At 37.2% G+C, this 15,667-nt stretch overlaps 1 protein-coding gene across 1 annotated transcript; it reads right to left on the bottom strand.

Annotated features, from left to right (window-relative positions):
- Positions 1-2,095: 2,095 nt before the first annotated feature.
- Positions 2,096-7,418, bottom strand: LOC149820667 (uncharacterized). Its single transcript, XM_089983488.1, has 6 exons — positions 7,067-7,418; positions 4,435-4,692; positions 3,815-3,988; positions 3,591-3,697; positions 2,959-3,305; positions 2,096-2,800 (listed from the first exon to the last, which is right to left on the bottom strand). The coding sequence occupies exons 1-6, from the start codon at positions 7,214-7,216 to the stop codon at positions 2,328-2,330; spliced, it is 1,509 nt and encodes a 502-aa protein (XP_089839614.1). The 5' UTR covers positions 7,217-7,418; the 3' UTR covers positions 2,096-2,327.
- Positions 7,419-15,667: the final 8,249 nt, after the last annotated feature.

The raw sequence follows: 15,667 nt of genomic DNA, 5'->3' as shown, positions 1-15,667 counted from the left end.
AGTATCTCTGTGACATAGCTCGTGAAGATGTGTCGTCAAAATAGAAAATTTTGGCCCTTCATTGATTTTCTAGATAATGAGACTAGATCGGTTTTCCTTTTGATTCTTTTATTATTTGATAATTATTAGTTTGTTGTATTGTTTAGGGATTAAATGCATAATTTAGAATTTGATTGGATCCTATAAGCCATCATTTACTGTATTACTATATTTTCTTCGCTTTAGACATTTTTTTTAAATATTTGTATTCGACTGATTTATGAGTTTTTTGTATTTCTATAAATAAATAATTTAATAGCCTGACTAAAAAAGGATTCAATTCAATTTGAGCTGATTTTCTAAATTGTTTTGAATAACAAATTAGTTAGCAAACCAATCCTAACATTATCGCAAGGGGCTCATTCAAACTTGTAAGATAGGCTCAACAAGCTTTACACAAATGATAGGTGTTCAGGCTAGGCTTGTTAAGCAGCAATAGCTAAGGTTTTCAGAGAATCATAATGTTTTAATTGCCGTGAAAAGAAACCATCATGTTTTTTTAAATCCTATATATATATATATATAGGATTTAAATATATATATATATATATATATATATTTAAATCCTATATATATATATATAGAGAGAGAGAGAGAGGCCTTGGTTCAGGTGGTGAAGCCATAAGAGATTGACACCCTGCCATATGACCCGCTTATAAATGGTCAAAACCCCTTCATCAACCTCTCTGCTTATCAAGGAGCCTGCTGCTTCAGCCTTAAGGCATTAAGGCAAGAGATGTGCAACTTGAGCATTAAACCCCCTTGATGTCCTTCAACTTGAAGGTCTTAAGCCAAACCACGTAGCCAGGTGTGCCGAGCCCTTTTGAGCATTGAAATCCTATATTGACCCAAAAAATTGTAGATTTTTTAAGATAAAAAAAATAAAGAATCGTGTTTCTAAGGTAGAACATCTCATGTTTTGGATCGGGAAATGTCTGAAACACATGGCTTCACATATAAGGGCCATATTCACATTACTTGGAACATGTTCAAGCTTCAATTCGCACATTTGCAAATTGCAATTACTAGAAACGTCAAAAATCATGAACTTGGTTACATTTTGTGCAGCACTCAAATAGAATTTTTGGAAAACAATGAATTAACCTAGCAAAGGTCTCAACCACAGTTTTTTTTTTTGTATAATCCAAGGGAAACCCACTGCACATTGACTGGCCTCCTGTTGGTAAAGTCTTTGAGCACCCCCCTGCCTACCCGGGTGTACACCCAGCTTCGACCTTGCAGCAAGGGACACCACCCGTGGGGTTTCAAACTTGTGAAGTTTTGTCAACTTGGTGACATTTACAAGTTTCCCCTACCAGATGAGCGGAGCCCTACTGGGCAGTCTCAACCATGGTTAACAGTACATGAAACAACAAAATTTCATTAATGACTATATGACACTAGGTGGTTCACATTCAAAAGGATGGATAAAAAAGGAAAGAAACACTGGTGACTAATGCATATCAATCTATTTTGGCTTTAGTTATGTAGAGAGAGGTAAAAAAAATGCGATGTCATAATCACAATAAAGTCCCATGCAAATTACATCAGGTCCGCTTTACAATTCTTGTTAAAAGAGTTAAATTCTACAGAATATATACAGAATAGAGACAGAAACTCAATGACATTCGCCTCTCTAGAAGTTTTATCTTTCCATTGGGGTTGGCCCAAGTCATTTTAATGTGAGCTAACCCCTGAGCCCTCAAGGTTTGTCAACTGACATGGGACGACCACGGTTCAAAACTCACGGGGGACATCCCTTGTTGCAAGGTTGAAACTCCAGTGGGAAGGGATAACCTCAAGGGTTTTACCAACCGGAGGCCTGATAATATGCTGCCAGTATTTTAGGTTGGGGGGAGGGGAAGAGCTTGCATTGTCTAGCAAAATAAAAAGATTAATTCATGGCACCTTAAATAACCTGTCTGAATCATATACTAAAGCATCACAGAGCAATAAAACAAAAGTAATTAATACCATCATTATTAATTTTCAAAAGGTAATGCAAATTACCAAAAAGTTGCATTATCACCAATAAAAATAATACTTTTTTTCATATAGAAAACGAATTCAAAGTTGTGTGCTCAAGGGAAATGAAGCTCACTCTACTTAACTACTACAATGATTCCCTACCATAAAAAATACTCAGCAATCTCAATCAGCACTGGCTCAATTGGAATGACTAGGTGTTCCCTTTGATAGCGAAGCATTCCCTAGATCTGGAGTAACATAGGCGATGACTGCAACACTAACAGAAATGGTTTAGAGAGCCACAAGGGATCCATTTGACATCAGTAACCTCCATATCTATCTGGATACAGAAAACTGCTTTCAGCTGCAATTTGATTGTACACCATGTTAGAATTATCTTCTTGGTATACGCTCATGGAGGTCTCGTCTGTGTCAATAAGGGAGCACAGCGACTTCACTCTCGCAATGATTTGCTGATTTTGAGTATCACAACATTCAGAAATAACAGGATCAAAAAGCAAATGTCTGGCAATATTGTCAAGAACTTGTCGATTTGCAGAAGAGCCAGTCACTCCATTTGCCGAAAAGGAGGGATTATAGGCCACTGCATGCCCTTGAGAGAAATGGTTGACTTGGTTGGCTAACACCATGCAGTTTGACATGTTCAAATTTGTGCTTCGAGGAACATCATGAACGCTACCATGAACTGGTTCCCCATATCTCAGACTTCTACCCGTGTACATATCATCAGAATCACTAACACCAATCTCTTCATTAATAGAACAATCCGTAACTGCATTCGTATGAAAAGATACCATGAAGTTATTTTTGTTCTAGTATGCTTCTCATGTATATGAATGTGAATGTGCAATAGTTTTCTTTCATAAAAAATCTCTTATTTACAGGCAATATCAGAAGTAACCAGTGGTGGATAATCAGAGATATTCATACCTGAACTCGGGGAAGTTGTCTCAAAATCAAACGCGGGTTTGAAATGCTCAAAGTCACCTTGATGAAGAGGAGCACTAACTCTTGGTGCGTTAATGTAGGTTTGAACTGGTGGATGAGAAACCTCATTTGAGATATTGAATCCATATGAAATGGTCGATTTCTTCTGTGAAAGTCCATGGGAAAGATGACCTCCATGCTCTAGATACTCCTCATCAGTTAACTCAAAATATGGAGATGCTGAACTGGGAAAATGGGTCTTACTTAACATACATAGTCGAGAATCACATTGTAACAACTTTTCATAATGCTTCTCAAGAGTTCCTTCAGCAAATTGGATTAAGTGTCTCCTGTATAGAGAAACTAACAACATGAGCAACAAGATAGACCTTTTTTGTTTTGGGGGCTCACTCTGTGTTTGTAATAGACTTGATAAAAGGTTTAAGTCACTTCTTTTACATATTGTGCCTAAAAATATGAAAAACTCAATGACACCATCTTCACGGAAACATGTGAAGTCAGACTGCACATACCAGAAATATATGAAGGGAAACTGGCAATTGTACACATGGTAAAACTCAACAATGCTTGTGTAAATACATTATAGTAAATTCGAGACTTCAACTCCTATTTACCTGTATGTAACTGCCTGACCTCCTGTAAAATCATGAGCAGATTGCCATAGAGTGTGCTTTCTAGGTTGAGGATTCGTCTCACGAAAGAAGTGGGGAACCTTTGAGATCTGCATTGCACATAACAGATATTTATAAATAAGATTACAGAAAAGACCAAATACGTAGGCTTTCATATCGATTCCTAACAACTAAAGAAACACCATATCACGATGTCAAATACCAACCTCAATTTCCAAAGTGTCAGGCTTATTTTCATGATAAGTTGCTCTAAGAGAAGTTATATCTGACCACTGGACCTCAATTTTACTTTTCAGTCCTCCTTTCAAAACTTCCCATACCAGCTTGCGCTTAGCAAAATAGCACTTAGCCACTAAGTCTCCATCATATCTTGAAACACGCTGTAAGTACAAAAGCCATAATTTGACAAAGTATCCAGTCAGTTATCTGCCATATAAGGAATAAAAACTGTCATACGGACTCTTCTAACAGGGCACTGCACCCACATCGCACCCGCACCCAAGCAGGTGCGAACTTGGACACAACTTCCTTTGTGTAAGGTGAAGTCCACCACACTGAGGTCCATTTCTATCCAAAAGTATATTCAGTTAACCCTAATCAAGTCCATTTTTATTACATAAATGCACACACATACACGTAGTGTTAAGTTAAAACTGTTAATATATATATATATATATATATATATATATATATATATATATACCCTCTCCGCACCCAAGTTTTTATAAAGTGTTGCATCGCCACATCCGCACCCGCACCTATGTGACATAGAATAAAAACTAAACCAAGTTTCACAAAGAAACAGATTTGTGAAAACAGATTGTACCTCCCATGATCCTATCTTGAGAAAAGTTGCAGTGAAATTTGAAGCCTTCATCTTTTCTGCACCAGAAGGAATTAGATCTACATTGTCTACTTTATCCATTACCATCTCATGCTTGAGATTCTGTTTTGAATCAGACCTTGGTGATCGCCCTTGAGATAGTTTCATTTCAATGAGATCCAAAAATGATGGAGTTTTTCTCAATGTCAAACCAAGGGGACTTGACTGAGTTGATTCTTCATCCAGATCAACCTCGATCCACTGTAAATTTCAATTTGAAGACCATGCTATTCATCATGTATGTCCAAAATTATTTGCAGGGCATGGTAAATAAAATGAAAATCCGGAGATGAAAAACCATGTATTCGGATTAATGCAAATGCCTGGAATCTTGAATTGATGGCCATTAATGACACCAAAATCCTCAAACTTATTACTGTTGTTTGCAGTAAATGATGTAAAATGAACTCAACAAGGTAAGCACTGGAATCTGAAATCTTAAACTTATAACTGCACCTACTATATCAATAATGAAAAACTGCCCATGCATGATTTACTTCCAACACAAAATTTAGAGAAATAGGAGCTTGCAGTACCTTAGGTTCCCCGTTCCCCACAACCTTCAAATTCAAACTACCAACCAATCAATAAATAAGAGCATGAAATCATTGTTTTTCATCTCGCATTTAGCATTTTATTTTATACACACAACTGGACCAAGGTTAGCCACCCATTGGATGGCTTCAGGGCACAATGAGAGCAAGCCATCACAAAGGGTTGACATGAACCATATTCTTATTGAACGCAATAGCCAGTAGGCCAATAAGGCCTACAGAGATCATTTAAAAGCACAGCACAACCAAGATGCCCGGGTATGTTGTCAACATGGCTCATGACAACCTTTTTTTTTCCTGGAATCTTAAGCGATCATAGACCGTCATGACCTTTTTCATCTTGTGTGCAACCATGCCAACAGTACCTACTCATCAACAGTTCAAGTTGAAAGAATACTGTCAACCCTTCTGCCCATCTTGAAGCAGAGCAGGACGGGATTGTCATTAACCTCCTGGCCCACAACAGAGGATCATCATGCCCCATACATCAGGCTACAGGGCTTGTCATATCTCTCAGTCATAGGCACATGTCTCCATCTTCTTCAAACATGTAAGGTCATGTTGAACTTTTTGCTATGAGCCATTGACTCATGTGAGCCAAGATTTTTCTCGGACATGTTCTCAATACCATAACTAGCTAAACTTCACTTATAACCTGTATTGCCAACAAAACTCTGATAAACAGAGCAAAAATAAAGGTCCAGAATGTCAGCAAAAACACTCATAAAAAACACGACAAACTATAAAATATATAATAATTTAAAACAAAAGCCCTAACATAGGTCCCAATTCACCAAATCTTGTGTTCAAATCACGATGGGTCTTGAATTCAAATCCTGTAGCTCCTATCCTCTAGCTTGTCAGAGAAAAAATCTCACATCTGTAAGTGCTTTTAGTTAGGAAATACCAAAATAACATCTATGTATGCAAAAATTTTAAAAGTGAAAAACCCTGTTCTTTGAGGCAGAACTTATAAAACTAACCATTGTATTTTTTGTAACGCTTGGTGACCAACCTACAAGCTTTTTTTAATGCATGCTTATAAAACTAAAGTGAATCGAACCATAATTACAATTTCCTTTTTTTATGTACTTTTAATGTAAAGCATTTCTATCACATATTCGTGCATATTGCTAACTATGCCGAGGGACCCTGGTTTCTAGATAGTCCTCATAACTCCTTGGTGAGTGGTGCTGTCTAAGTTATAGAGGTGTCTCATCATATGCTGAGAATTCATGACAAGAAAGCACATTGAGAGTGAATAATGGTAAATAAATACAACAAGGTCCACTTCTAAGTATTGAGAAAGGATGGCTACAATGCGAATTACATGACAAAAACAATGGTTTTACTTCTATGATTGCAAAATTATAGCCGCAACGCAAACATAAAAATCTAGAGTGTAAAAGTTCCACATGGAGCTGGTTGACAAGAAAAGTGGGATAAAAAAATGTCCTGACTTATCCTGCTTTTCAGGACAAGTGGGTGCATCCAACTTTAAAACGTGCCTCAGCAATCTTTGATATAATCTAACAAACGCTATTTTCAACATCTACATACATAAAAAATGTTTATCACCAACAACATAAAAAACAGCAAACATAGAAAACAATGAAGTATCCCAACTTATTCATTGGATATGTGTGTGTCTGTGGGTGGGTGGGTGCATCAAAATTCAGAACACCTCCTATAGATGATGATTGTGTTCAAGCGCATAAATTGTTCAGCAAAAAGATGAACAAGACAAAAAAAAATCATAAAAGACATCTAGAAAAGCAACAAAAAGTCTAAAACAGAGGAGCCATCACTTTTTTTGCTGAAAACAGAGGACCAACAACAACACCGAGTCCCATAAGAAAGTACAGACTCACAAAACCAAAAACAAAAGCACAAAAAAACACAGAAACCTCTAGAAATCATCAGCAACACAAAGACCAAGAAAGAATGAGATGAAAAACCAAAAAAAGAAAGTCATACTAAGGATAAAAAATTAGACTAACCTAGAGAAGGAAAAACCAAACCTGTTGATTGGGTGCCATTAGTCTAAGACGCTTACACCCTGACACCTTCTCCCCGTAACCTACCTCGAAAACAGGGCCACCATGCTGATCCCCACAACCCACCATCCCTCTCCCACACCCTTCTTCCATCCCATGCAACGGACCCATCATCAAAGCAAATCCCACACAAAAGAAGACAACAGAAACAAAAGATGGAAGACTTGGCCCTCTAGGCTTCTCCCCTGATTGATTCCTTCCGATAAAAAACTAAACCAGGCTGGAAAACGAAAGGAATCCCAAAGATGTTGATGCTAGGAAAGGAGAGAGAAAGTCTAGAGAGATGGAGAGAATCCTAGAGAGAAACAGAAGAGAGGCCCCCAATTTTGGGTTTGACGTCCCCAAGACCTCTCCAAAACCATTACAAAGTGTTTTAATTCAACTCGGATTGACAACTGTATGCTAACGTCATGGCCGTTGGCGTCATCTCGCCCCTGTAATTTTTGTTGACAAGAATGACACATATGTCCCTTTAGGTTAAGTGAGTAAAATGATGGATTAGGGTTTGGCCATCTAATATCTTCTTACATGGACCTGAGACCACTTAGTGAGTTGGGATTTGAGATCCAAACATGACCAATCTTATGATCAACTCATAATGCCAATTGGCGACTCCCTTGGGGACTAGGGGTCAGCCCATGGAGTAGGGGTGTCAATGGGTCAGGTTTGACCCAAACCCTACCCGTACCAACTCCTATAGGATCAGGGTTTGGTGATAAGGAAGGAGGTCCAATTAAGATTCGGGTCAGACTCGGAGGGTCCGATTAGTATATGGAGTCGGGTATGGTTTGTGAAATTTTGTACCAGACTTGAGTCCGACCCCAGTTCTGATTAAGACGCATGATTTTTTAATGTAAAAAAAAAGTATTATTTTTACCAGGTATGACTTTATGGGACATGGCTGTGGTTTTTCTTATGGCAGACCCAACCAGACCTGGGTCGGGATGCAGTACAATCACTTCAAAGACAGACTCAGGTTTTGATCCACCTATGTCCGAACCAGGTCACCTGTAGATGCTGCCCTGTAATTGGGCAGATCACTATGGACCTTAAGGGTTTATCAATGGAGGCCTACATTAAGGCCGGTTAGGTCTGCAAATGTATCGGATATGGTCAATATTCTATCCCAGTTTGATGTTATTTTTGGATTTGGATCCTATAAGTAAAATCCAAATGTGCATTCATGTTGAATTTGGATATGTTCAATTGGATTACTTCCAGATCCGACTCAATATTTTATCTTATATATGAAAATGATCTGAATAAAAAAAATGAATAATTTGCATTTTTTACATGTAAATAGTTTGTTTTCCTTCTATTTTGTCTGTATCCAGAATTATCACTTGTATTTCGGATTCAGATTCAACCTTACCTCGTCGGATCTAATTTGTATATGGATTTGGATTCATACCTAATGTTAGCATTTTAAATTTGGATTTGGATCTATCAGGATCCAACTCAAATCAGACCTGTTTGTAGGGTCTGATCAATTTCTGATTTTGATGTAAAACCCTATGTCCAACCAATTCTATTACCATGTTACAGTGCAACAATTGGATCTATATGCATAAAAGAAGACCAGATTCAAGAACTTTGAGGCCCATGAAGTTCATGATCTAATTACAATGCTTCATGATCTTGTTTGCACTGCAGCATTATTATTGAAACTAAGGGTGTCAACAGGTCGGGTTTGGTTCAGACCCAAGTGAAACCATACCCAAACCTCATTTGAGATGATAGTATGGCGTCTGGACCCGATCTAATTGGACCCATCATAAGAAAAACCATACTTGAATCCCATAAGGATTACATGAACCTGACTCGAATCATACCTGCTGAAATAATATTTTTTTTATCATTTTTACATTGAAAATTTATGGATTTTAATCGGAACTTCAATTAGAGTTGAGTTTGGCATGAAATTTCACAAATCATACCCGGATCCATATATTAATTGGACCCTTCGGGTCTGACATGGATTCTAATTGACCTTCTCATTTATCACCAAACCCTGACCCTATAGAGTTTTTTGGCAGGGGTCGGATCCAGGTAAAACCTGACCTATTGACACCCCTAATTGAAACCAAGATACTTAGCAAGCAAAAAATTTGAAGGGGATATTTTGGTCATTCCTAAAAAAGTTGGGAACTAATCTTATGCAATCCAAAAGCCCAAGACTTTGAAACCAAAGAAAACGGAGCTGACTGATTTCCTTTTCCCCCATAATCCAATAATTTTATTTTTAAGAAATGTTGAAAATATTTTTTTGGGGGGGTTAGGGGCTTAATGTCAATATGGAAATAATCAGGGGCATCTGAAAAAAATTATAGTTTGACACAGAATCTGAAGGGTGATTGAAGACAAAAACCGTTCTCTTCCGATGACGTCTATTCATTTGGTCTTAATTTCAGAAACATCCTTATCCTTAAAAAAAAAACAATTAGTAAACATTTCTAAGAATAGGAAGTCCCATAACAGAAAAGAATATACGAGTCAAAGATTTGGCAATTATTTATTTTAGCATACTCACCAGTTGCAGTTATGGAAGTAGACGGTTTGATTCGGGTCTGATATAGCTAATACCAAATCTGACTAATTGGATATTACCTCAGATTTTGATGGAAAAAAGTTGATACTACTCAGATTTGGATATCTATTGCAATCAATGTTCGGATCCAGTCATGAAACCCTCATACCAATTTTGAATCCAATTACTCAATTTTCTTAACTGAATCTGACTAATGGGATTTAGAATTGAGTGATATATATATATATATATATATAGAGAGAGAGAGAGAGAGAGAGAAATTTGTATGTACAATCCAGTTAGAATTTGATGATGCAAGTTGTTTGGACTCAATTCTATTTCAAAAAAAGTTCAGCATAGTTGAATTGGTCGAAGTCAAACCTTTGATAACATGATCTTTAAATAGAGAAAATTTGATGGATTTATAGTCATTAATTTTTCAGTCACTAGAAAAACTAATCTAGTACCGGGTTTCACTAATCCAAGTGTCAATTCTGAGTGAACAGTTGATGTCACATCCACATAGTCAAATTAACTAAAAAATAAAGTTCGCTAAACCGCTTGTACATACAAATGATTCTAGAAAAAACACACACACACACACACATATATATATATATATATATATATATATATATATATGACCTGAACGAACTCGGAGCTCAGCACAAGTTTCTGTCAAATAACACCTTTTGTCGCTGCTAAAGGTTTCTGCTGACTTTTGTCATCGCTAAACGTCTCAATGCAAAAACATTGCACAATGGACGCTCAACGCAAGTTCATTTTGGTCATGTTCGAAAGTGATCATGCACCTGCGCACTACTACTCTCTCTCTCTCTCTCTCTCTCTCTCTATATATATATATATATATATATATATATATATATATATATATATATATATATATGGGTAAATATTGGTTACTAATGAAGGTAAGGAACTAATGAGTACAAATCATTTTTTTCTTCAATTTTTATTTTATTTTTTGTAGATCAAATATGATCGATGTGATTTACATGATTTGTTTAGTTGGACAGTTTTGAATCATGTAATTAGGTTTTTAAAGAGATCCAAAAATCAATTATCCACAATGTACCAACATTTTATAACCGGAAAGATCACATTTTTACATAAAAAAAAGCATAATCCAAGACTTGATCCTTAGGAGACAAACCATGAACATAGATACTTTCTATGTGGTTAGATTGAGTGGTTACAACTTACACTTATAATTTATAGTTCATTAGTTTATTACTTTTAGAAGTAGCAAATATTTTTTCATATATATTGTGATGAACTAAGAATTCTAACCAAAAACCTAATAACTTTCTACAACTTTGGGTGTGTATGTTTTGGCATCTGTCAACTCCACTGCTGCTTCTAGCATCTTATCTCCATAAACATGTGTCTACCAAAGAATGAGCCAGGTGTGAGGTGGAGACCCTTATACCATGTGGCCCTCTTTGAACCTTCCAAATCTCCCCTGACCCACCCTATGTTGCAGGAGGTCTCTCAATCATTTTTGTCCTTGCATGCCATTTTCAAAGAATGATTTGCCAACTTAACCTTCTCTCTCTAGTGGGAGTGGGTATGTACAGTGGGTCCAACCATGTGAGTAATGCTATGTAGACCCTCACTTTGGGGTCTGACTTTTGATAATACAAATTACACGTGGAAGGCTTGGGAGAATTTCCTGATGGACAAACAAGACTGATTATCAGGTCAGAGCTACATCTAATGGTGATGGGTCAGAGGTACCTTGCGATGAACGGCATCCAAGACATCAATACTGAACCCAACATCTCTTGAGAGTCCTACATTTTTTCTTTTTTTTTTAGAGTTATTCATGCCTTAGATATCGGTGTATAGGGTTTGCAGAGTAAATAGCTTTTATTTATTTATATTTACACGAAAAAACCACTCAAGATTGGAGATCTAATCATGTTGGCTCTACCTGCCATACTTACTAATACTGTCTTGACAACCCTTGTTCCCAGAGAGTCGCCATGCTTTGACTTGCACATGGGATGATGCCTATAGGGTTTAAACCTAGACCACCAGACTAGCGGCCTAGGCCCCATCCCACTATGCCAAACCTCTTTAAGGCTTGCAAAATGAATAGCTGAAAATATAGTTTTTTTTTTTATATATATTTACACCAATAAACCACCCTCACTATCAGAGACCTAGTGACAGCTTGACGCAGCATGAATGAACGACATTAGAGTGACATCCGATGGGTTACGGCAGTACTTCGAGAAACTTTATATTGTAAACACTGAAACAAGACCATGGTCAATGTGACACCTCTCGATGCCGAGAGGGTGTTGCGTGTGCACCCCCGGAACATGCACTGTAGCTACAGTGCATGTTCTGGGGTCCCCACTGAGCGTCGCGTGGCGCTCAGTGGGGTGTACGGGGGAGCCATACACCGCGGTACATCAGCCTGCAGGATGTACGACTTCCCCATACACTCCACTGAGCACCACACGGCACTCAGTGGAGACCCAGGAACACCCACTGTAGCTACAGTGCGTGTTCCTGGAGGGAACATATAACCTGCCTGCCTCGATGCCTATTTGAGCATATAGTCAGTTACTACCCTAATTAATAGAAGGAATTGATTGTTATTATAAATATACCTCTTGATGTATTTCTCTAACTCTTTCGATCTCTTGCTTAATTAATAAAGGTAGCATCAAAGTTGTGGGACTGCAAAAGTGAGAAGTGAGACATTTTAAAATTGATAGAAAATGACAAGTCAAAAGAGGAAAATGAATGAAACAAGACAAATTGAAAAAAAAGATCATAGCGAAAACGAAATGCAAACCAATTTGAAAATGAAATAAAATTCAAACAATTAGTTACTTTTTCCTTTAAATTAATTGATGTTTCGAAAAAAATTTCAAAAATAATTCTATAAATAGATTATTGACCGAGGCACTAGTTATGGCCTCTAGCTTGAACTGCAGCTGACCAAATGCATAGCAAATTGACTCATGAGCCAGTGGATCTAATTTGACAACACTGATTAACTGAGTCCTAGATTGCTTCTAAGTCTTAATTCGAGCAATCTAGTCAGTCAACTTTTTTTGGATTTATAACTTGAAGAAATCACACCCGGCACGAAAACTTGGTCGTGCTGGCTGAGCCTGCCATACCTACGGTCGTCGTGCCAGCAGTGTAAAACTCCGAGGCTAGAACCCCTGTCCCCGGTGTCAGCCAACTTAAATATGAAAATCCAAACATTCAAATAAAGTTTGAAAAGAATAAAAGTAAATAAAATTAGAAAAAGTTTGACTTGATGGTGTGATTCAAACCAAACTACATTTAGGACCAACCTGGCTTTTTTTTAATAAAAGATATTCTTTTTTTTTTATAACAAAGAACCCTCAACCGGGTCACTTAATGGGCCTGGCTTCCCTACGGGGTAAACCCTGAGTGGGGTCATCAACACTCAAACTCTTACGGAGCCCTCTAGTTGAAAGACACTCGCAAACACAGTGGGAGTCGAACTTGGAACCAAGGAGTCAGCACCTTCTCCCTAGACCCACTGCCACTCGGGCGACTCGGGAGGGTGTTCACAATCATGTTTGTGTTAAAGGGCAAGCATCTTAACCCAAAGTCTAGTCCCTTACACCACTATTTAGAATTTAGACAGTTTTCCCACTAAGGATATGTAAAACATAAAATTTGACACATTGGCTACAGTTCTTTTAAGTTTGACTTAGCATCCGATACGAACGATTAAAAGTTTAAATAAATCCATATTCTATAACAATGTGTTGGATCCGATTCAAAGGACCCACCAAACCCGATCCATTTGGACCCTAGCACCAAGAGATAAGCATGCTCAACAACCACGCGGCATCTACAGAAGCCACGTGGCACAGTGAAAGCCCTCGTAAGGATAAGTTAGTTATTCCGCACTGTTCCAATCAAATGGCACGTGTTTTGGAATTTTATATATATATATATATATATATATATATATATATATATATATATATATATATATATATATATATATATATATATATATATATATATTAAAAAAATCCAACTAATCGAATACTCTCTAACTGGGACCCACAATGCAAGAGTCAGAGTTTCTTCACGTGTGGGTGACGTGGACGCCAATTCGATAAGTCCACGTCATCTCCACCATGGGAAGAACAAAAGGATCACGTGTCCACGCCATCAAAATCTGCCACATCAGATCGCCTTCATGGGCTTCCCAAATCATGTTTATGCGTTTTGTTTTTCTTTTAAATGTTGGGGAGAAACCAATGTTGATAAAATCGGTTCACTAGGTGAATCTGTTACTAAAAAAAAAAATGGAAAAAATATAATGGAAGCTGAGTCAGTTAACTTTCACCATAAAATGACATGTCATTTGAAAATAAAATATTTAACAACATGAAAAATTTTTAATGACCTTAAATTAAAATATTAAAATTTCGAATTGAATTGGCCTTTTTAAAATCTTTGTTGGGCCAATTGGATCTTGATCGGCTGATCTGATCAGCCAAAAATTGCAAAACCTCCATCCAGGATCCAACCCATTTGCATCCCTACATGGGACACACCTACCAAGTTTCAAACTCAAGAAGCTAGATCCAGAACAGATAAATACACGAAGGAGTCAGTGTGAAATTCGATACACAAAGGGAAGAGAAGATAGAGGAAAAACTTTTTTTCATATATTCCATACAGCATACATGAGTATTTATACATGTGAAAAATGTAAAACGCGTACAAGTAAAACACGTACAAGAAGATAAGATAACTATACACGGTTATCTTGAACTCTTTGATATTTTCGACAATTCCATACTCTTTCTATTCAGAACTCTCATCAAATAATCCAATAATCTTAACAATGAGAGTTATGATAATTCGATATTCTTAACACTCTCCCTCAAATACGTGAAGATTGCATACACCTAGTTTGTCGAGAAGATAAGAAAGACTTCATTTTCCAATGCCTTGGTAAAGAGGTCTGCCACTTGATCTTGACTGTGAAGATAACAGGTTCAAATAACACCTTGCACCAATTTTTTACGCACAATGTGATAGTAAATGTTTATATGTTTGGTGCGCTCATGAAACACCATATTTGTGGCAATGTGCAAAGTCACTTGATTATCATCAAATATTGTGACCGGTTGTGTGTACTCAACAGTCAGTCAATAATAATTTAAGCCATACAACCTTACACACAACATTTGTCATAGCACGGTACTTCGACTCGGCTGACAAACAAGAAACTGTGGTTTGTTTTTTTGTTTTCCAAGAGATAGGAGTAGGACAAAAAAATATGCAATACTCGGTTATAGAACACCGCGTTTGGGGACAGGCTGCCCAATCTGAGTCACATAACGCAATAAGGTGAAGAGGATTGTTGCTTTACAACAATATACCTTGTTTGGGTTGTAACTTCAAATATTGAACTACTCAAGGGCAGCTTGAAAATGTGAGAGTCTTGGTTGTTGTACGAACCGACTCAGAACATGCATTGTAAATTGGATGTCCAGTCGTGTGACACTTAAATATATCAATCATCCAACTAGACAACGATAGTGAAGAAGATTATGTATAAGGTCCCCCTGTTCTGGACACAGTCCGTGTTTTTGCTCCTTGGGAAAAGAGACAGGTTTGGCACCAATAAGGCCCATCTCGGTTATGATATCCAAGGCATACTTCTGTTGAGATAAATAGATTCCTTTATTTGAGCAGACAACCTCAATACCCAAAAAAATACTTAAGAACTTCTAAATCTTTGATGTGAAATAGTCGTGAGAGATATAATTGTAACTTATCAATTTCTCCTGAATTATTGCCAGTAATGACTAGATCGTCCACTAAATTAAAACTGCCACAAAGACATGGCGTTTAACATAAGTGTGAATGATCTGCACGAGACTATTTAAACTCAAAACTTTCAAGAGCATTAGAGAGTTTATGGTACCAATTATGTGGTGATTGTTTCAAACTATATAAGGATTTCTGCAGTTTACACACACGATTCTCTCCCT

Source organism: Nuphar pumila, chromosome 12, assembly GCF_984573655.1.
Source record: "Nuphar pumila chromosome 12, dmNupPumi1.hap1.1, whole genome shotgun sequence".
Classification (NCBI taxonomy): domain Eukaryota; kingdom Viridiplantae; phylum Streptophyta; class Magnoliopsida; order Nymphaeales; family Nymphaeaceae; genus Nuphar; species Nuphar pumila.
Note: the sequence above shows the minus strand (reverse complement) of the source record. Positions and strands in the feature narration are given on the sequence as shown.

Excerpts from the sequence above, each read along its gene's own strand:
- LOC149820667 (XM_089983488.1), bottom strand. The coding sequence starts at position 7,216 with ATGATGGGTCCGTTGCATGGGATGGAAGAAGGGTGTGGGAGAGGGATG. Across the intron at positions 4,693-7,066 it reads TAATGGCACCCAATCAACAG|TGGATCGAGGTTGATCTGGA; the intron begins GTTTGGTTTTTC and ends TGAAATTTACAG. Across the intron at positions 3,698-3,814 it reads CTGACACTTTGGAAATTGAG|ATCTCAAAGGTTCCCCACTT; the intron begins GTTGGTATTTGA and ends TGTGCAATGCAG.